Source organism: Megascapheus bottae, chromosome 5, assembly GCF_031878675.1.
Source record: "Megascapheus bottae isolate mThoBot1 chromosome 5, mThoBot2.hap1, whole genome shotgun sequence".
Taxonomy (NCBI): domain Eukaryota; kingdom Metazoa; phylum Chordata; class Mammalia; order Rodentia; family Geomyidae; genus Megascapheus; species Megascapheus bottae.
In genome coordinates this window covers 72577584-72600543 of record NC_143513.1, presented here as the reverse complement: position 1 = coordinate 72600543, position 22960 = coordinate 72577584, and the positions used below count along the sequence as shown (strand labels likewise).

The following is a 22960-nucleotide window of genomic DNA, read 5'->3' as shown; positions in this document are numbered from 1 at the left end:
ACTTTGATATGGTGTTTTCTTCAGCTGTTTAGTCTTGAGGAATTTTACATCTTTACTTCATGAACTGTTGACTAATGAAGGTTGACTCATAGTAATGGTACGAAACTAGTGGCAGCATGGTGTAGACACATTTCAGCATTAGTTTGCACAGCTATGTTTAGAGCATACCTAGTGTATTTTTAAATTTGGGAGAAAATGACATTTGCCTGTGTGCACAGAATGAAGTTCACTGAGTGTGTATAGTAGATTTATTAATTAGTAATATTTCTCCTCCCTCCAACAACACCACTGTCACCACCACCATTATCATCAGTTCTTAATATTATATTTAACATGAATGTGTTTTAATAGAGTTTATTGTTGTAAAAGTGATAAACTTCAGTTTTATGGGACACTGATAGTTTTCTCTAGAAATGGGAAAATACTTAAGAGAAAAGAGTTTTCTCTAGATATTTAATTTAAAGCTCTTCTTTAAATCAATTTGATAAATATAAATTTGAATTTGAACTTCTTGTCTTTGGACATTTACATAATATGAGTGACATTGAATGTGTTTTTAAAAATTACCTTTAATTATTTAAGTATTACATAAAGTTAAAGTATATATACAGTCTCTGTCTTGTTTATTTTTTATTTTTTTGCCAGTCCAGAGGTTTGAATTTAGGACCTAGCACTGTCCCTGAACCGCTTTGTGCTTAAGGCTAGCACTTTACTACTTGAACCAAAGTGCAATTCCAGCTTTTTCAGAGTAGTTTTTTATTGGAGATAAAAGTCTCATGGAAGGTGTTCATGGTGGCTCACGCCTGTAATACTAGCTATTCAGGAGGCTAAGGTCGGTGAATCAAGGTTCAAAGGCAGCCCAACCCAGCCCGGGCACTAAGACTCTTATCTCCAATTAACTACTAGAAAATTGAAAGTGGTGCTGTGGCTTAAGGGGTAGGGCGGTAGCCTTGAGCTGAATTACTCAGGGCCAGTGCTCAGGCCCAGAGTCAAGCTCCATGTCTGACCAAAAAAAAAAAAGTCTCATGGACTTTTCTGCCCAGACACTCAGATCTCAGCCTCCTGAGCAGGTAGGATTCTAGACGTGAGCTGCCAGGGCCCGGCTATACAGTCTCTGTTAAACCCATCCTAGAGAACTCATCTTGTTAGTTTGACATACTTTTTTTTTTTTTTTTTTTTTTTTGCTAGTCCTGGGGCTTGAAGTCAGGGCCTGAGCACTGTCCTTGAGCTTTCTCAAGGCTAACGCTCTACTACTTGAGCCACAACATCACTTCCAGCTTTTTTTTTTAATGTATGATGCTCAGAGGAATGAACCCAGGTCTTCATATATGCTAGGCAAGCGCTGTACCACTAGGCCAAACTCCCAGCCCTTGACATACATTTTTTTTGGATATTTTATACATGTACACAAATACATATATGTGTGTATCTATCTATACATAAATAGATAGATACACACACACACACACACACACTTTAAAAGTAATGTTTAGGCTAGGAATTTAGCCTGGTGGCAGAGTGCTTGCCTAGCATGCACAAAGACCTGGGTTTAATTCCTCAGTACTGTATATATACAAAAATGCCAGAAGTGGTGCTGTGGCTCAATTGGTAGAGCTCTAGTCTTGAGAAAGCCCAAGGACAATGCTCAGGCCCTGAGTTCAAGCCCCAGGACTGGCAAAAAAAAAAAAAAAAAAAAAGCAGTGTTTAAAAATGACAATTTTCCTCAGGTGAGCTTTAGTCTTTTTTAAATTTTTTTTAACCTTCAAATTTTCTTTACTACCATAGCATTATATCCATTATTCTTATGTGATGTGTGAAAATGAGAATTAATTTAATAGTCCCTCAGTGGGTAGTTATAGGTAAATCATTCAGGAATTAAGATAACTTCTTGTTTTTCTGAATGGAGAGGGTTAGTGGAGTGGTTCAAGTGTTAGAGACCTGCCTAGCAACAAGCACAAAGCCTGGAGTTCTTACTTTAGTACTGTCAAAAAAAATGTTCAAGTTTGAAAATTTTACTGTTTTGCATAAAAAAAACACAGGAGAAGTCTGGTGGCTCATTCATTTAATTCTAGTTACTCTGGAGCCTGAAATCTGAGGATCACAGTTCAAAGCCAGCCTGAACAGAAAAGTCTCTGAGATTTTTATTTCTAACTAACTGCCAGAAAACCAGAAGTGGTGTTGTGGTTCAGAGTGGTAAAACACTAGTCTGCAACAATAAAACTCTGGGACCCTGAGTTCAAGCCCTACAACTGACAAAAAATAAAAGAAAGTACAAGCAGGGTGCTGGTGGTAGTTCATGCTTGTAATTCTTGCCACTTAAGAGGCTGAAATCTGAGGATTACAGTTCAAAGCCAGCCCTGGCAGGAAAGCTTGTGAAACTCTTATCTCCAATTAGTTACCATAAAACTGAAAGTAGGGCTGTGTCTTGAGCAAAAAGGCTCAGGAACAACACCTAAGCCCTGAGTTCAAGACCCACCACTGGGGGAGAGGAAAGAAAAGAAATTCAGAAGATGAACCTTCAGGGGAAAAAAATACCTTTTTGAATTAATGTTCTTCTTAAGTGATTTAAAGCATAGTAAAACTTATTCATGTTACACAGTAGCGTGTATATAACATATAGGGAAAATTGCTGACTGAATTTATAAATTCCCTGTCTTTTTTTGTTTGCTTGGCATTAACTAAAGCAAAAACATGCATTAGCGAAGCCATAATTGTTTTTGCATTTGTTTTTGTTGTCTTTTGTTTTGTTTGGTCATGGGACTTGATCTCTGGGCCTGAGCACTGTCCTGAGCTCTTCAGCCCTACCCCTTGAGCTGCAGCGCCACTTTGTTTTCTGGTAGTTAATTGAAGATAAGAGTCTCATGGACTTTAGTGCCTGGGCTGGCTTTGAACCATAGTCCTTAGATCTCAGCCTTCTGAGATCTGGCACCAGCCACCACACCCCGCTTGAGCTCAGGGCCTGAGCACTGTCCTTGGACTTTCTCAAGGCTAGAGCTCTACCACTTGAGCCTCAGCACCACTTCCGGCTTTTTTCTTTGTATGTGGTACCGAGGAATCAAACCCAGGTCTTCATGCATGCTAGGCAAGCACTTTAACCACTAGGCCAAACTCCCGGCCCCTGGGCTATATAATTATAAATTAGTTGTCTCTATCACAAAAATGTGAGTTGTCATGTAGGAGTGATAGCCATTATGTGAATGAATACACACATCTGATATGGGTGGAATATAAGGGGAGTTTTTCTACTCCTTTTCCGAATAGAAAAATATCCTGTATCAATGTGATATCTGATGAGATTATTTACATATTTAGGTAAGCTAAACGTGTTAATGAATAAAAAGTTGAACTGCCCTATTATTGAAATAGTTTCTTAAAACTAGAGACCAGCAACTTAGAAACCAGAATTATTGTGTACTTTATAAGTCAGCTGTCTTCCAAAGAATTTTCAATGACTTTGCTATGTCAGTAGCAGTCTAATACATAAGCTGTAATTTAGTATCTCCAATTCCAGATAAGTAAAACTTGAATGTAAGTTTGTCAATATATAGGAAAGAAAGCCTTTGTAAAGAAAGCTATAGAATTCTCTATTTCCTTTTCTATATCTGTTCAGTTTACCTCCTTTTGTTCTATTTAAATATATTCCTCTATTCCTCTTTTTTTTAGTTTCCTTTGTCCTCCAAGCATTGCTTTCCTAGTAGTTTTTTTTTTCACAAAGGAACCGAAACTGTAAAGCAAATATATTCATAAGACAGATAATCTTTTGTTATGAATTCTTTTGAACTTACCAGTCTTACCATTATTGTTTTAAAGAGTAGGATTTGCTGAAGCTGCTATAATTATAATATTGAAAATAGGAAAATACTGAAAATTAATACGTCCATTGTATTTTCTCTGCCTGCTATTTCTAAAGACTTATGGGTACAACAGAAATAAGTTGGTACTAAGATGGGGATAGAATGTGAAGATACCCTGTGATATGAGCTACTTTGTATAGTGATACTTGGATATATTGAGTTTGTTAGCAGAAACCCTTAGAGAGTTATCTGCTGAATATTTGATAAAGTAATTGAAGAGTTATGAATGTTAGAAGACTTCTGATATGTTCATTATATGTGTGGGCATATACTAGTTTTTATAATATTCTAAATGAAATCATTTCAATTACCTATTCATATGGGAGTTTAAAATGAGATAATCTTTTGAAAATAAGATTTTCCTATGCTAGGTGCAGTGGCTCACGCCTGTAATCTTAGCTACTCAGGAGGCGGAGATCTGAAGATGGCAGTTCAAAGCCAGCCTGGGCACTAAAGTCTGTGAGACTCTAATCTCTAGTTAACCATTAGACACTGGGAAGTGGAGCTGTGGTCAGGGATAGGGCAGTACCCATGTGCTGAAGAGCTCAGGGACAGCGCCCAGGCCCAGAATTTAGCCCCCCCAAATTTTCCTAAAAATGAAAATTATTCTAGACACTAGATTAAGGTGCCGTGATTGGTATATATCACCTAAAATTCTGGAATATGTCTTCATGGATTTTTGTAGAAAATCCTGTAAAGGATCAAGAACTGGGCATAGTGGTAACACATCTATAATGCTAGCCTTTGGAGGCATGAGGATCAAAAGTTCAAAGCCAGCCTAAGCTGTACAAGGAAACCTTTTTCAACTGTCCGCTCACTCCCCCTCTACCCTCAAAAGTCAGCAAATTATGATCTCAGGCCACATCCTTTTTGTTTTTTTATCTGCATGAGCTAAAAATGATCTTTTCACTATTGTGAAATTCAAAGAATTTGCAACAGATTGCATATGGCCTTCAAAGCTAAATAACTACAATCTTGCTTTTGAAGGAAAAAAAAAGTGAAAGTTATATGTGGGCATATTGAAACATCTCAGGCTACTCAACATTATAGCATTTGCAGTTATAGTTAACATAAATGGAACAAACATGGTATGTTTGTTACAATACTGCTTACTTTGAAGCCAGTGTTTAGACAGGAAATAAATTGTAGGACATCTGTGTACTAGATTATTTTGCATTGAGAGCCATAACCCAGGAAGGATGTTAATTGCATGGAGGACTTGGAGAGCCAAATTGTGGATTGTTACCTTTTCTTTTCCCCTAGAAAAAAAAAGGGTATGGCTGGGAGTGTAGCATAGTGGTAGAGTGCTTGCCTAGCACGCACAAAGCCCTTGGTTCGATTCTTCAGTACCACATACACAGAAAAAGCCGAAATAGTGCTGTGGCTCAAGTGGTGGAGCACTAGCCTTGAGCAAAGTGTCAAAGGCTCTAAGTTCAAGGCCCAGGATTGACCAAAAAAAAAAAAAGAAAGAAAAAAAAAAGGGTAAGTATATACAATTTATTCAGTATACATACTGGATAATAGGTATATAGGTAATTCATAATAATGCAATATGAGATTGTGAGTGACAAGTTATTTTTCTTTCTTTTTTTCCTGTGTTGGTCACGATTGAATCCAAACTCTTATATATACTAGACAAGACACTACCATAAGCTGCATCTTCAGCCTTTAGTCTTAAAGGTTTGTTTATTTTTTCTAGTATTGAGGTTTGAATTTAGATCTTGAGTTTGCTATACAGGTGTTCTACTTACCATGTGAACATGATACCAACCTGTTTTGCTTTCATTGTTTGGAGTCTCCTACTAGAACCATTTACCTTAAAATCAGGAACTAGACAGGGATGCCCAGTCTCTCCAATTCTCTTCAATATAGTGCTGGAAGCCTTAGCCAGAGCAATAAGGCAAGAAAAGGACATCAAAAGGATCCACATAGGGAAAGAAGAAATTAAGCTATCCCTATTCGCAGATGACATGATCCTTTACTTGAGTGACCCAACAAACTCCACTCCCAAACTCCTAGAATTAATAAACCACTTTAGCAAAGTGGCAGGACACAAAATTAACCTTCAGAAGTCAGTAGCCTTCTTGTACACCAACAATATAAAAATAGAAGGCAAATCAAGAAAATGATCCCATTCGCAATAGCCCCCAAAAGAATAAAATATTGAGGAATTAACCAAAGATGTAAAGGAATTACTTAATGAAAACTATAAAAGTCTAATAAAAGAAATTAAAGAGGATACTAGGAAATGGAAAGACATCCCATGCTCATGGCTAGGGAGAACCAACATAATGAAAATGGCTATACTGCCAAAATTGTTATACAAATTCAATGCAATCCCCATCAAAATCCCAAAGACATTCTTTACTGAAATAGAAGATAAAATCCAAAGGTTCATATGGAACAACAACAAAAAACCTAGAATAGCCAAAACAATTCTAGGCAAAAAGATCAATGCTGGTGGTATTACAATACCAGACTTCAAACTCTACTAGAGAACCATAATAACAAAAACCACGTGGTATTGGCACAAAACAGACCAGAAGATCAGTGGAACAGAAGTCCCAGAAATAGATCCACATACCTATAGTCAACTTGTATTTGATAAAGGAGCCAAAGACATTCAGTGGAACAATGACAGTCTATTCAGTTATTGGTGCTGGCAAAACTGGGCAGCCACATGCAGGAAACTAAAAATTGACCCTAGCCTTTCGCCATGCACAAGCATTAACTCAAAATGGATCCAAGACCTCAATGCCAGACCGGAAACTGTGAAACTGCTACATGATAGAGTAGGAGAGACACTGGAACTCATAGGCCCAGGCAAAAGATTCCTGAACAGAATCCTAGGGTCACAACAAATTGGAGAGAGACTTGATAAATGGGACTATCTAAAAATAAAAAAGTTTCTGCACAGATAAAAGCATAGTCGCAAAAGTAGAGAGACAATTAACCAACTGGGAAAAGATATTTACCAATAATACATCTGACAAGTGCTTAATATCCAGTATCTACAGGGAACTCAAGACACTAATCCCCCCCAAACCCAGCAAACCATTCACTAAATGAGCAAGGGAACTAAAGAGAGACTTATCAGAAGAAGAGATTAAAATGGAGAAAAGCATATGAGAAAATGTTCATCATCCATGGTCATAAAGGAAATGCAAATAAAAACAACCCTAAGATACCACCTTACCTCAACAATAATTGCCAAGATTTTGAGCTCAGACAGTGACAGTTGTCCAGGCTAGTTTTAAGGAGGGATCCTATTGATTTCCACCTCCCCAATAGTTGAAATTAAAGGTGAGAACCACCATCTTTAAACATTCAGCTGGTTGAACAAATAATATTGGTACTTCCAGTGAGTGCCTCAAATAAATTATGATAGACCCCTGCATTTTTCCTAATTTTAGTGAGAATACCTTTAGAATTCCATCATTAAGTTGTATTAGGATGGATATCAATGATTTAGGAGGCTTTTCTGTTTATTGAACTTTTATCAAGTAACTTTTTAGAATCTACTGGGATGATAAATACTTTTTCTTTTTCTTTTTTTTGCCAGTCCTGGAGACTGAACTCAGGGCCTGAGCACTGTCCTGGGGCTTCCTCAAGGTTAGAGCTCTACCACTTGAGCCCATACACCACTTCTGGCTTTTCTATGTATGTGGTACTGAGGAATCGAACCTGGCTTTTCGTGCATAACAGGCAAGCACTCTACCACTAGGCCAAACTCCCAGCCCTGCAGTGGCTACTCTTTAGGCAAATTCTCCACTGGTCTTTGATGAGCGTAGGGTTCTGTTTAGTTCATGTGTTTAATATTAAAAAAAAAAGATTATTATAAAGGTGATACACAGAGGGGTTATGTAAGAGTACATTTCTTATTGTACAATGCCACCCTTCCCTAGTATTCTCCCAGTTTTTTGCTTCCATCCCCACTTACAAGTTGTATAGTTAACATCTAATTTTCTTTCTTAAAAATTACTATTTTGTGCATTAAAGCTTTTATATGTATTGCAGGTTTTGCAGACAGCTTACCTATTTTTCCTGGTCTGAAAAATATGGTGAAATGCTGAGTGGTATGTGATGTTAACAAGGGAATTGTCAACTTTTCTGCCCTGGCTGGCCTCAAACCACAATACTCTCATTCTAAGTCTCTCTAGTAGCTAGGGTTACAGGTATGTTTTTTGCCAGTGGTACAGGGTTTCTTTTTTGTTTGCTTTTTTTCCCCTTGCCATGCAAGAAATCAAATGCAGGTCTTTAATAAGCACCTTACACTAATTTCATTCTTAGTTCTTTGTTTTTTTTTTTTGTTTGTTTGTTTGCTTGTTTGTTTTGTTTTGTTTTTTGCCAGTCCTGAGGCTTAAACTCGGGGCTTGGGCACTGTCCCTGATCTTCTTTTGCTCAATGTTTATGTGGTACGAAGAAATCAAACCCAGGGCTTCATTCATGCTAGACAAGCATGCTATCACTAAGCAATATTCCCATCCAGTTCCTTGTTTTTGTTTTGCTTTGTTTTGTTTTTGCTTTTGTGACATGATCTTACCTTGTATCCCAAACTGCCTTTGAACTCTTTTAGATCCTCTCTTTCCTCTCAAATACTGAGGTTACAGGCCTGCTCTACTACTTCATCCCATTATGTTTGCAGAATGTATGACTCCTCTTTTTAAGTTTATTTACTTATTTTTAAAGTCTTAGCAAGGATTTTTTTCAGTATACCAGAATTATTAAAAAAATGGAGAAACATTTCTACTTGTGCTGGAAATGAGAGTTTAAAACTCATAAAATGTTTTATTCTTTAAAACATTCTGATGTATTCATTTTCTTTTTAGACTTCCTACATGACTATTACTTTGATAAACATTTTTCTGTTGGAAATAAGAATGAACCAGTTGTACGTAGATCAGAGGATTCTTGACTATACTATTTTAATTTTATAGTGTAAGCCTGTTAACATTCTAGATTTTACTGAGTCACAGTAGAAATAAGACATACTAGCTGGGTGCGGTGACTCAGGCCTGTAATCCTAGTTACTCAGGAGGCTGAGATCTGAGGATCGAGGTTCAAAGCTAGCCCGGGCACTGAAGTCCTTGAGACTCTTATCTCCAATTAACCACTAGAAAACTGGAATTGGGGCTGTGGCTCCAGGGGTAGGGCAGTAGCCTTATGCTGAAGAGTTCAGGGACAATGCCTAGGCTCAGGGGTAGGGCGGTAGCCTTGAGCTGAACAGGCCAGGGACAGAAGCCAGACCCAGAGATCAAGCCCCATGACCCACAAAAAGAAAAAAAGAAATGAGGCATACTTGGAGATTAGGCAGGAACAAAAAGTAATAGTTATTTTTTTTGTACTCTAGGCTCCTTAAAACTTTATTAATAGTTATTTAATTTTATCCTGAATGTGTGCATGGCAACATATCTAGAAAGCTGATGAAAAATTCTGAAAATTTCAGGAAATTTACATATGTAAGCTTTGATTCCTCTGTTTTTAATATTTTTAAAGTCCATTTTTCTTAGAAAATCACTCAAACCAGACAGCCTCTTCTCTTTGTGAATTCTGCCTCATTCTGCTATGTTTCACTTCCATGCCTCCCTCAGGCAAAACAGTTGAAATGGAACCACTGAAGTGGGGTCTTGAAAGGTAGATGAATTGGCAGTGGTCTCTTGATAAAAGGAAGAACACTTGATACCATCTGGGATCAGAATTTAGGAGGTGATAGAAAATGAGTGACTGGATAACATTTAAATTAGTTAAAGAAACAGACTTCATTTAACCAGATTAAATAGGATGTACTTACAGGTCCAAAGTAGTCCCTGTAGCTCAATTTAGTGTTTCATCTTGCCATTCCCCCGTTTTAATTGAATGGAAACAGGATTTGCTATGTAGCCTATGCTGACTTGCGATTCTTCTGCTTCAGCCTCCCTAGTGCTAGGAATGCAGGTGTGTGTGTGTGTGTGTGTGTGTGTGTCTTTTTTTTTTATTTTGAGTAAGTGACTTACTGTGTTGCTGAGTCTGGTTTTGAATTCACACTCAAAACAGTCCTCTTGCATCAACTTCCCAAGTAGTTCAGACCGCAAGGTACATGTTTTTGTTTTTTGCTTTTGTTGATCATGAGGTTTGAACTCTGGGCCTAGGTGCTGCCTCTGAGGTCTTCAGCTCAAGGCTAGCACTCTGCCTCTTGAGCTACAGCGCCACTTTTGGTTTTCTTGTGGTTAATTGTAGATAAGAGTCCCATGGACTTTCGTGCTGGATTATCTTTGAATCACAATCCTCAGATCTCAGCCTCCTGAGTAACTAGGATTACAGGCATGAGCCACCCACTCCTGCCAGGTGCATGTTTTATAGGATCTTCTTGAATTAATTTTTGTTTTGTCTTTTAGTACTGTTATACTATATCTTGATAAACAGATATTTCTGAAAGGACAAAGTTGTAAGTCCTGATTAACTGAAAGGGAAAAGCTCATGATATGTGGATCTGTTTGCTTCAAGTATGTTTCTGGACTAGTATTTATATACTTTAAAACAGGCATGGCTTTATCAGATGCTTTTTTCCCTAACTAGAAGAACTATTTTTTTTCAGTTATATTTTTACCATCTTGAAATAGTTGCACAAAGGGGTTACTATTCAACAAATCAGTTTATAAGCATCTTGATTAATATCACCCTTTTCAACATCCTCCCTATCCCTCCCAACCAGAATTGAAAATATATTGAGCTGGGCGCAGTGGCTCACATCTGTAATCCTAGCTACTCAGGAGGCTGAGATCTGAGGCTCACAGTTAAAAGCCAGCCCAGGCACTAAAGTCTGTGAGACCCTTGTCTCCAATTAACTACCAGAAAACCAGAAGTGGTGCTGTGACTCAAGGGATAGGGCAATAGCCTTAAGCTCAGCTCAGGGTCAGAGTTCAAATTCCATGAACTACGCCACCCCCCCCAAAAAAAAGGAAAGAAAGAGAATACATTGATTTAGGCAACTCTCCTCATATCTTGCACTAATGGGGTACACTAGTCTCTGCTTTGATTTTGTACAGATTTGATTTAATCTTATTAACACTTCCAAATCAGTCTTAGCCTTTAATTTTGAAGCCTGTTGTACTCTAGGAAAGCATTAACAGGAAACAAATTGCTGTTGATTCTTTTTTGTTGTTGTTGTTAGTTTTACTTGTTCAATATATTTTTTTTTCTATTAGAAAAGTAAATGTTCATTTCTGAACACTGGAAAATAGAGGAAAATCAAACAGCTTATAGCCCTAATAAGTGACAAGCACTGTTTTTGTGTTTGTTCTTCAAATTACTGTTATATGCACGGTTCTGTGTAGTTTTGTCCATAATTTCCTTCATATGTCTGTGGTACAGAGAAGAACAAAATAAGCATTGTCTTTACATTCCAAAGTTGATTATCCCTTAAAAAGTTTCAAAAAATTAATTTGTAGTTAGAGATGAAATACATAATCACTTTGTAAAGAACATAGCCAAAGTTCAGATTTCCAGTTCCTACCATTCTCTTTATTTTCTACTGTTTCTAATTTTCTTTTTTCTATAATTTTGTACATGTAATTATATAGATAACATTTCTTTTAAAATATAAAAATCATAGAAAAACTTCGTTTGATTTTTTTCATTCAATATTGGTATGTACAGCTTCATTTAGTTATAAAACTAACTTTACCTTTTTATCCATTGATGGAGGCATTTGAGTTCAAATTTTGCTATGATTGACTGTACTCCATTTGTACATGGTTCTTCATATACACGGGCTGTTGTTTCTCTAAGGTGATAGAATTAGTGGATCACAGAGGAATATGTGACTGTTTTTCACATTGTACTTACTACTATCTTTAGTAGTAGATGATTTTACTTCACCTTCCTTTCAAATATCATGGTATTTTACTTTATCCTTCTGTAAATCTAGCCAGTTATGTATTATTACTTTGCATAGAAATATAGGATTCATTTTATTTGTTACAATTTTCTTTTGGTCAGTCGAGGCTTGAACTCGGCCTGGGTGCTGTCCCTGAGCTCTTCAGCTCAAGGCTACCGCCCTACCCTTGAGCCAGGCCCCACTTCCCATTTTCTAGAAGTTAATTGGAGATAAGAGTCTCAGGTATTTTTTGTCCTTTTGTGCCCAGGCTGGCTTTAAACCTAGATTCTCAGATCTCAGCCTCCCGAATAGCTAGGATTACAGGCATGAGCCACCACACCTGGCTTTGTTATAATATTTTTTCCTCACCACACTCTCTTCATTTTTTGACTCTTCTTCAGGGATCAGTTTTAAGAGTGACAACTGATAAAACAGTCCATCATTTGAGTCTGTGAGTGCATACTTTTTACTAACAGTAAGCTACGTGTTGTGTTATCATAAATGTGCCCCCCATTAACTTCTCAGCTTTCCTGACATTTCTGTTGTAGTAAGAATAGCTTATATTAAGTAAACAATTTCATAATTATAAAAACAGTCAAGAAAAACATAAAATACTTAACTTTTAGATGCTATTTGGAAAACAAGGTGTATATATCATGGATTAATTTAAATAGGGCAGTCAATACTTAAATTTTTTCAAAGGTATTTTTATTATGTACTATACTTAAACATTGGGTATATTGATTTTTTTGTTTTGATAAAATATTTGTAGCATAACTGCCATTTATCTTTTTTTTTGCCAGTCCTGGGGCTTGAACTCAGGTCCTGGGCATTGTCCTGCGACACTTTTTGCTCAAGACCAGCACTCTGCCACTTGAGCCACAGTGCCACTTCCAGACTTTTCTGTGTATGTGGTTCCAGGGAATCAAACCCAGGGCTTCATGCATGCTAGGCGAGCATTCTACCACTAGGCCACGCTCCCGGTCCCCCCCCCCTTTTTTTTGCCAGTTCTGGGGCTTGAACTCAGGGCCTAGGCATTGTTGTTGGACACTTCTTGCTCAAAGCTAGCACCTGCCAGTTGTGCCATGGTGCCACTTCTGGCTTTTTCTATGTATGTGGTACCGAGGAATCAAACCCAGGTCTTCGTGTGTTCTAGGTGAGCACTCTTCCACTAGGTCAAACTCTCACCCCCATTTATCCATTTTTAATAGGCAGTTCAGTACATACCTAATGTATACCTAGTGCATTCAGTGCACTGTTATATTTAACAATTGTAATTTTGTTTTCATTATTCTATAAAGAAGTTTTCAGTATTCTAAGCAGAAACTCTGTATCCATTGAATAGTAATTCTTTAATCTTTCCTCCCTCCCTAAGTAACCTCTGTTCTTGCCTTCATAAGTTTGCCTATTCCAGATACCTCATAAAAGTAAAATTATAAATACTTGTGTTTTTGTGACTTGGCTTATTTTACTTAATAAAATGTTATCTGAGTTTATCTGTGTTGTAGAATGTATCAGAATTTGATTCCTTTTATGTCTGAGTAAATTTGTGATATTATTTAAAGTATTAATGAATTATTGAATTCTATCTTTTTGCCATTGTGTTTAATGCTACTATGAACATGTAGGTAACTAGGAGAGATATCACTGGATCCTACATTAATTCTGTGTTGAACTTTTTGAGTAAAAGAGGATATAAATACATTGTATTGCATATCAGTATATAGAGCTACAATATCAGATTGGAAAAGACATGGATTTGAAGTAAACAGTCTTTTTGAATTATATCTAACATTTTATCCTCAGTTACACTTTTTATCAAGCCTGTTATTACATTTTTACTAAGACAGTGTGAAGACTAAATAGCATATATAAAATTGAGTATTTTCCTAGAAAATTACTGAAATAAAAAAACTGATCATATCTATCCTATAGATATCTGTGCCCCATCTACTATGCATAAAAGCATTGGCTTTGCTTGGTGATTTTTATAAATAAATAAAATGAAAATACCTTTACCTGTAGCCGGGTGCAGTGTCTCATGCCTATAATCCTAGCTACTCAAGAGGCTGAGATCTGAGGATCATGGTTCAAAGCCAGCGGGGACACTAAAAAAGTATGAAACTCTTTATCTCCAACTAATCACTAGAAAACAGGAAGTGGGGCTGTGGCTCCAGGGATAGGGCAGTAGCCTTAAGCTGAAGAGCTCAGGGACAGAGCGCAGGCCCAGAGTTCAAGCCCCAGGACCCCCCCCAAATATGCGCATATATATCTTTACCTGTTCCTTGATATATCTTGTTTAAACTCTTTCTGTTTATATTTATTTTAATGTTAGTAAAATGGCTTAAGAATAAAAATATTTAAGTGAAAATTCTTATTAAGGTATTCGGAGGTAATTTATTTTAAAGATAATTTTTGAAGCTTAATTCATAGAGATTTTATTAGGAAATTTTCTGTACTGAGAGTCCTCTAAAAGAACTTTTGACTATCTTATCCATTATTATATAGCTTCTTAATGGAAGATATGAGGGAAGGAACAGTTAGCTCTTTTTCTTTATATTTCATTGTTTTGCCACATTAGTCTGCCCTCCTACATTTACCAGTTCAATCAGCTTGTGTGTCATCTTTTCATGGTGCTACAAGTGTTCAAATGTGCTTCCTATTGTATTATCTTACAGGAATCTCCTGCTTCCTTGTTCCTCTCCTTAGCTATAAACAGAAATATACAGTCTTGAAAACTTTAAAATTAAAAAGCAGAAGCAATAAAAATAACTCAATGTTATCATTTTTCTTACAAGTAATATACACCCCCCCCTCCTCCTCCTCCTCTTCCTCCTCTTCTTCCTCCTCCTCTTCCTCCTCTTCCTCCTCCTTCTCTTCCTCCTCCTCCTCCTCCTCCTCCTCCTCCTCCTCCTCCTCCTCCTCCTCCTCCTCCTCCTCTTCTTCCTCCTGTTCCTCCTGTTCCTCCTGTTCCTCTTGTTTGGTTGTAAGGCTTGAACTCTAGCCCTGGGTGCTGTGCCTGAGCTCTTCAGCTCAAGGCTGCTGCCCTACCCTTGGGCCTGGGCATTGTCCCTGAGCTCTTTAGCTCAAGGCTACTACCTTACTCCTTAAGCCACAGCGCCACTTTTGGTTTTCTAGTGGTTAATTGAACATGAGTCTCACAGTTGTTAATGCCCAGGCTGGCTTTTTACCTCAATCCTCAGATCTCAGCTTCCTGTAGCTAGGATTACAGGCATAAGCCACCATTCCTGGCCACAAGTAATATACTTTCTAGAAAGATTTTTAGTTTATAAATTCCAGTATATTGTTTTCCTAGCATTGAATGAATTATTTTACTAAAACTCTAATAAGCTTTAGTCAAGGAGATAATGTCTTATAATCAAAGATACTAGAAGTATAGGCTATACTACATTAAAGTAGTTTCCTGTTGGTAGGAACTGTATTTGATCTTTTTTTTTTTTTTGGCCAGTCCTGGGCTTGAGCTCAGGGCCTGAGCACTGTCCTTGGACTTTCTCAAGGCTAGCACTCTACCACTTGAGCCTCAGCACCACTTCCAGCTTTTTGTATGTGGGGTATTGGGAATCAAACCTGGGTCTTCGTGCATGCTAGGCAAACACTCTACCACTAGGCCAAACTCCCGGCCCCCTGTATTTGATCTTTTAAAAAACTATTCATTGTTTTGGATGGCTAAGTTAAAAAATGTTAATTAAATATAGATTCATAGCCAGGTGCTTATAGCTTACACCTGTAATCCTAGCTACTCAGGAAGCTGAGATCTGAGGATTGCAGTTCACAGTCAGCCCAGGAAGGGGAAGTCCATGAGACTCTCATCCCCAAAGAATCACCAGAAAACCATAAGTGGCTCAAAGCGGTAGAGCGCCAGCCATGATGAAAAAGCTCAGGGACTGTGCCCGGTCCAGGCCCTCAGTTCAGGCTCTGTAACTAACACCCAACCCTCTTCCCTCCCCCCCCCCAAGTGTGGGCATGCCTGCTCTTGTGCATTCATGTATGTATGGTTGCATGTATGCAACAGGAAGATGTCTGGTTTGTAGATCCAGATTTTCCTTTGCTAGTATGGAGGTGATTCTGATATTTTCAACTTGGCCATTGAAAATTAATTGTAGAAAACACCAAAGGACTCCAAGTTTTTTTCTAATTAACATAAATCACAGGTTTACTAAAGGAAATGGAAATAATTTCCCTCTTTAAAATTTGACCATTTGAATGACAAAATATGTACTTTTCTTTTTAACAACAATACAAATTTTCTAGCCCCAAATTAGTATATTCCCATTTACCTCCTCTTTTTTTCTTTTTCTTTTTTGCTGATGCTGGGGCTTGAACTCAGGGCTTGGGCTGTCCCTGAACTTCGTTTTGTTCAAGGCTCCACAACTTGAACCAGTGCTCCACTTTATTGGTAGCTTATTGGAGATAAGACTCTCATGGACTCTCCCACCTGGATTTCGTATGACTATCCTCCTATCTCAGCCTCCTAAGTATTAGGATTACAAGGACTAGAACCCAGGGCATGCTAGGCAAGTACTCTATCACTAGGCCATACTTCCAGACCCCAGAGTTCACTGTATCTTTTTTTTTTTTTTTTTGCCAGTCGTGAGCTTGAGCTCAGGGCCTGAGCACTGTCCTTGGACTTTCTCAAGGTTAGAGCTCTACCACTTGAGCCACAGCACCATTTCTGGCTTTTTTCTATGTATGTGGTACCAAGGAATCGAACCCAGGTCTTTGTGCATGCTAGGCAAGCACTCTACCACTAGGCCAAACTCCCCGCCCAGTTCACTGTATCTTAATGTTAATCTTTTTTTTTTTTTTTGCCAGTCCTAGGCTTGAGCTCAGGGCCTGAGCACTGTCCTTGGACTTCCTCAAGGTTAGAGCTCTACCACTTGAGCCTCAGCACCACTTCCAGCTTTTTTTCTATGTATGTGGTACCGAGGAATCGAACCCAGGTCTTCGTGCATGCTAGGCAAGCACTCTACCACTAGGCCAAACTCCCGGCCCTTAATGTTAATCTTTTTGTTTTCTTTTTTATGTTTAATGGTTTTGTTTTCTTTTTAAAAAACTTAATTGTAGCTGGTTCATGCCTGTAATCCTAGCTACTCAGGAGGCTGAGATCTGAGGATCAAAGTTCAAAGCTAACCTGGGCACAAAAGGACCTGAGACTCTTATCTTCAGCTAAGCTCTAGAAAACCGGAAGTGGGGCTTGGCTCAAGGGTAGGACGGTAGCCTTGGGCTGAGGACAACAGTAGGGGGACTAAGTGGGGAGGTGGTAGCCTTGATTTGAAGAGCTCAGGGACAGCGCCCAGGCTGAGTTCAAGCCCCATAACCCACCAAAAAATACCCAAAACAACAACAACAAAAAAACCTTAATTGTAGAATAGACATTGTTGGAGTTAACATACACAGCTCTTTATTATTTATATACTTTAACTTATTAAATTTCCTATTCTACATAAATAGCTTCTACGTTGGTGGTATTAGGGAGTAAATGTAACTACAGACTGTGCCTATGCTTGTGTGTGTGTATGTGCTACATGTATGCCAGCCCTGGGGTTTGGACTTAGGTCGTTATGTTTTCTCATCTTTATACCTCAAGCCTGGGGCTCTACCACTTGACCCACAACTTCACATCTAACTTTTTCTTGGTTAATTGGAGATAAGTGTCTCTCAGATTTGTCTACCTGGGCTTTCTTTGAACCAAGATTCTCAGATCTTGGACTCCTGAGTAGCCAGGATTACTGACATGTGCCATTGGCACCAGGCAATTTATTTATTTGGGATATTAAAATGTTTTTTGCAATTTTGTATTTAATTTTGTAATTAAATTTGTATTTAATTGTAATTAGATTTTGAGTTATATTTGTTTAATTTTAGCCTGTGTTTTCTCTATCAAGAGCTTTATATTAATACACAACATAGATAATGATGCCTAGTTTTCATGCAGTCTTATAAATTGTGACATTTTAGCCTCCTATAGTTGTTTTTTTTTTTTTTTTTTTTTTTTGGTCTATTGTGGAACTTGAACTTAGGGTCTGGGCTCTGTCCCTGAGCTCTTCAGCTCAAGGCTACCTTCCTACCCCTGGAGCCACAGTGCCGCTTCTGTAGCCTGCTATAGTTCTTAAGTGGGAGTATTATTAGCTTTATTTAGTTATTTAATTCAAAGATGAGATAATAATGTAGAGTGTGCTACATTTTGGGATATAGATTAGTACTCAATGTTTTTGTTTTGGTCAGGATAATGTATAGTGGGGTTACAGTTACATTTGTCAGGTAGTAGGTGCATTACTTCTCACACATTGATACCCCTCTCATGTTTTTGTCCCCATATCCCTCCCCCCCAACCTCCTTTTTTTATTTATTTTTTATTTTTTCGCCAGTCCTGGGGCTTGAACTCAAGTTCTGAGCATTATCCTTGGGGCTTTCTCAAAGCTAGAGCTCTATCTAGAGCTAGAGCTAGAGCTCCACTTGAGCCAAAGTACCACTCTGACCTTTCTATGTATGTGGTACTGAGGAATCAAACCTGCATGCTAGGCAAGCACTATACCACTAGGCCAAACTCCCGGCCCTTGATGTTTTATCTGGGAAAAAAGTGCCATTAAATTTCTTTCTTTTTCTCTTTCTTTTTCTTTTTTCCTTCCCTTCTTCCCCTACTCCTTCCTTCCCTCCCTTCTTTCTTCTTTTCTTCCTTTCTTTTTTGGTGCCACTACTGGGGCTTGAACTCAAGGCCTCATGCTCTCTCACTTGGCTATTATGCTCAGATGAACCACATTTTCTCTTCCAAATAAGTCATTTGGATTTATCTACCTGGACTGAGATCTTCAGATCTCAGACTTCTGAGTAGCTAGGATTATAGGCAGGAGCCATTAGCACCTTTCAACATGATATGCAGAAATTTTCAGACATTTGTTCTGAAATCCATTTTGTAGTTACAACAAAGTTACTGTTTTGATCATTTTCCAAGATGCTTCCATTATTTTTTTTTTGGTGGGGAAGGTGGACCACAGTGGTTAGAATCTAAGCCTTGTGCATGTTAACATGACAATTGTTTTATTACTTGAACCACATCCCCAGTCTTTTTTGCTTTTATTCTTTGAGTAGGGTCTTGCAATTATGTTCAGACTGGTGTGGACTATGACTTTCGTATTTATGCTTCTTGAGTAGCTGAAATGGCAGGCATGTATTACCAGATCCAGTTTCTTATTGATTGAGATAAGGTTTCATTGACTTTTTGCCTGAGCTCCCCTCAAACCATGATCCCCTGACCTCAGCCTCTTGTAGGTAATGTGATTCCTTTTTCTTTCTTTCCTTCCTTCCTTCCTTCCTTCCTTCCTTCCTTCCTTCCTTCCTTCCTTCCTTCCTTCCTTCCTTTCTCTTTCTTTCTTTCTTTCTTTCTTTCTTTCTTTCTTTCTTTCTTTCTTTCTTTCTTTCTCTTTCTCTTTCTCTTTCTCTTTCTCTTTCTCTTTCTCTTTCTCTTTCTCTTTCTCTTTCTCTTTCTCTTTCTCTTTTTTTTTCGGGGGGGGAGGATGTTGGTCCTGGAGCTTGAACTCAGCACCTGGGTGCTGTTCCTGAATTTATGTTTGCTCAAGGCTAGCAATCTTCCTCTTGAGTCACATCTTTGCTTCTGGTTTTTCTGGTGATTAATTGGAGATGAGAGTGTCATAGATTTTCTTGCTCTGGCTGGCTTCAAGCTTCAGATCCTCAGTCTTTTGAGTAGTTAGGATTACAATGTGAGCCACCAGCACCCAGCAATAATGTGATTCTTGCTTGCTTAATATACATTTTTTCCCAGTAGTAAATGATATATATATTTTTTTACACAGGTCTTCAAAGTCTACATTTTAGCTCTCAGTGGTGAACTTCCTTCTCCCTTAAATTATTATAAACTTTTGCTGCTGTTTAATAAACGTGAAGATGTCTCGCAGTCCTGATGCAAAGGAAGACCCTGTGGAATGCCCTCTTTGCATGGAGCCCTTGGAGATAGATGATATCAATTTTTTTCCTTGCACCTGTGGCTACCAGATTTGCCGATTTTGTTGGCATCGGATTCGCACTGACGAAAATGGGCTTTGTCCTGCATGTAGAAAGGTAAATAACTTCACAGTTATTTAACTCCATAGGTTTCTTTCACTATAATTTTAGCTATGTAGTTCTTTATCTCATAAGTATGAATAGTTACTTTTAAAAGACTCTAAAAACCTCAGGCTGGGAGTGTGACCTCGTGGTAAAGTGCCTACCTAGCATGCATGAAACCCTGAGTTTGATTCCTCAGTATCACATACACAGAAAAAGCCAGAAGTGGCACTGTGACTCAAGTGGCAGAGCGCTAGTCTTGAAAAAAGCCCAAGAATAATGCCCTCATCCTGCATTCAAGCCCCAGGATTGGCAAAAGGAAAAAAAAAGAATCTAAAAACCTCAAGCAACATTATATGTGGTGTTGTATCTTTAAGATATAAAGAATATTGCACTAGGAGTCAATGTCAAGTCTTAGCTTTTTTGTTAACTTTGTAAACAAAACTGGTGCTCACTGTTTTAAGCTTTGTTCTAGAGAAATAGTGAATACAATTGAATAGGATGAGATAAAATTGGAAAACAAGGTTTTTTTGGTTTTTTTTTTTTGTGGTGGTTGTTTTTGTGTTCGTACTGGCATTGATCTCAGGGCCAAGGGTGCTCTCCATCAGCCTTTTTGCTCAAGGCTGGTGCTTGTCTTATCAGTTGAGCTGCAGGTTCTCTTTCTGCTTTAAAAAAAATTACTTGTTCAGTAAATATTTTTAGGTCCTTGTTAATATGAGTAGAACATACGTGATTCTCACTTATACACAGATATGCAGGAAGTCCAGAGGCTTGGGAGAAATGATGAGTTAGGAGAAATATTTTAAGTAAAGAAAGAGTGATAAGGGATCAAAACATATCTGTAGATTAACTTCCTGCTTTTTGATGGTTAATTGAAGAGAAGAGTCTCAGAGACATTTTTGCCTTGACTAGCTTAGAATCATGATTTATCCTCAGACATCAGCCTCCTGAGTCTAGGATTACAGGCATGAACCACCAGTGCTGTTAAGAAGAACAAGTTTTGTAACATGGGGTTGGGGACAGAGGGGGTCACTTTAATTTTCTTTCTTTCTTTTTTTTTTTTTTTCCAGTCCTGGGCCTTGAACTCAAGACCTGAGCACTGTCCTTGGGCTTTTTTCCCTCAAGGCTAGCATGCTGCCACTTGAGCCACAGCACCATTTCTGACTTTTTCTATGTATGTGGTACTGAGGAATCGAACCCGGATCTCTGTGCATTCTAGGCAAGCACTCTACCACTAGGCTAAACTCCCGGCCCATCACTTCAATTTTCTAGTACTAAATGGGAGAAAAGATCTTTACTCAAAGTTGGTAAAATGACCAAGAAATTATGGTTTCAAAGATAAACTCTTCTTGTTTATCTTCTTGTTATTGAGCCCTTTTAACAATTCTAGGTTTATAAAGCCATCTCCATTTTCTACTTGTCCAGAGTCAACACAGTAGTGTTTTGGGGATTCAGAGGTATCTTCCCATTCTTGTCTTTGCCTCTTCTAATTACAAATGAAAGATTTTTACTGTTCCCCAGTTTTTAGATAGTTTTTATTAAGTACCTATAATCCAGTTATAATATAAAATATGAGCTACTAAATAAGGTTGAAGTTACAAATTTTATTTTACAAGCCCAAGGGTCAATACAAGTGCCTGTTATTATAGAACTTCCCTTTGTTTTTTTTCTCTGCTATGGGGTAGCTTAGGTTGATCTTAAATTCTTGGGTTCAAGCAATCCTCCCATGTCAGCCTCCCCAGAGCTGAGTCTGTGGAGGTACACCACTGCACATAACATTTTCTTCCCTTGAATAATATGGTTAAAGAGCTCTTTTGTTCATTACTTCAGAATTTGGGGAAAGCTAAAATACGCTTTATATTTCTAAATTTGAAGAAAGTAACTTACCTGTTATCATTTTTGAAGATTCTAGAAGGCAATGATTAACCCAGTTTTTTGTTTCTGATTTTTTTAATTAACTTACATAAGGAAAGATTTTGTTACATTTCCATGTATTTATGATATATACAACTAATCTCATCCCCTCTCATTTTTCCCCTCTCTTCCCAAAACAATCTGAATAGATTTTATTGTTCAATTTTCGTATTTACAAGCAATCTATTTTAATTGTGTTTCCAGTTTTATTTTTATTTAAATCTATTGAGCTGGGAAGTGACTGAAGTCATCCTCACTACTTGGGAGATTGTGTTTTGAGATCACAGTTTGAGGCCAGAAGTCTGGAATAGCGTCAAGGCGCTACTTACTATCTCCAAACATGGCAGATTGCCAAACTAGAGGCTTGTCTGAAGTGGTAGAGCATCACATGTGAACTAGAAAGCTGATAGAGAACATGAAGCTCCAAATTTAAGCCCTGGTATGAGCATGTACGCACACACATGGCAGACATTCACAAGACCTCCGCCTCCATGGCTGGGCATGGTTCTGTAGCTGTGGTGAAGCACAGTAGTGCCAAGCCATTTGCCTGTGATCCTTAGAAACTCTGGGAAGCACATGTAGAAGAAATAGCTTAAATTAGCATAAAGCAAGACCTATATTGTAAAATATAGGTACATTATACAAATAAAAATTTGCTCATTTAAGTGTCACACACATATAGTACATATTATATGCAAAAGATATCTGATGTTAGCTGTGACATAATGAATATGTAGTATTGAATATGCTTAACATATTTTAGGAAATGGAAATTGAACTCAGAGCATTAGTCATATTTTAAATTTTTTTTGTGATTTCATAGAAGATAATTTACTTAAAAGTGATGACTTTTTTGATTACCTAGGATTCTAAGGACTGTGAATTCAGTTGACTTCATGAAGTTTGTATGTGTGTGCGTGCATGTGTGTGCATGCATGCTAGTATTGAAGCCTGAACTAAAGGCCTTGGGCTTTTGCTCTGCTTTTTCAGCTCATGGCTGGTCTGTACTATTTGGAGGCATGCTTCCCATTTCTGACATTTTGCAAATTAATTGGAATAATAAGAGTCTCATGAATTCTTTGTTAGGCCCAGTTTTAAACCACAGTGTTCATATATTAAGAGATTACTTAAATTTCTACAACTCATTAGAAAGAATAGAAGAAATATGGAATATTTTAGAGAGACAAACTGAGTAAATTTAAGATTTTTGATTACCAATCAAAATATACCCTAGGAAACCTAGAAAGTATGAGGA

The 22960-nt window shown here is 37.8% G+C and overlaps 1 protein-coding gene across 6 annotated transcripts in view; it reads left to right on the top strand.

The window, feature by feature from the left end:
* Cnot4 (CCR4-NOT transcription complex subunit 4) overlaps positions 1–22960 on the top strand; it is a 101682-nt gene that overhangs the window by 24968 nt on the left and 53754 nt on the right. For all 6 annotated transcript variants that reach the window (XM_090333359.1, XM_090333358.1, XM_090333356.1 and 3 more), the window contains exon 2: positions 19542–19806. In XM_090333359.1, coding sequence (XP_090189485.1) covers positions 19633–19806 — 174 coding nt within the window. In that variant the 5' untranslated portion in view covers positions 19542–19632. The remainder of the gene's footprint in view (positions 1–19541; positions 19807–22960) is intronic.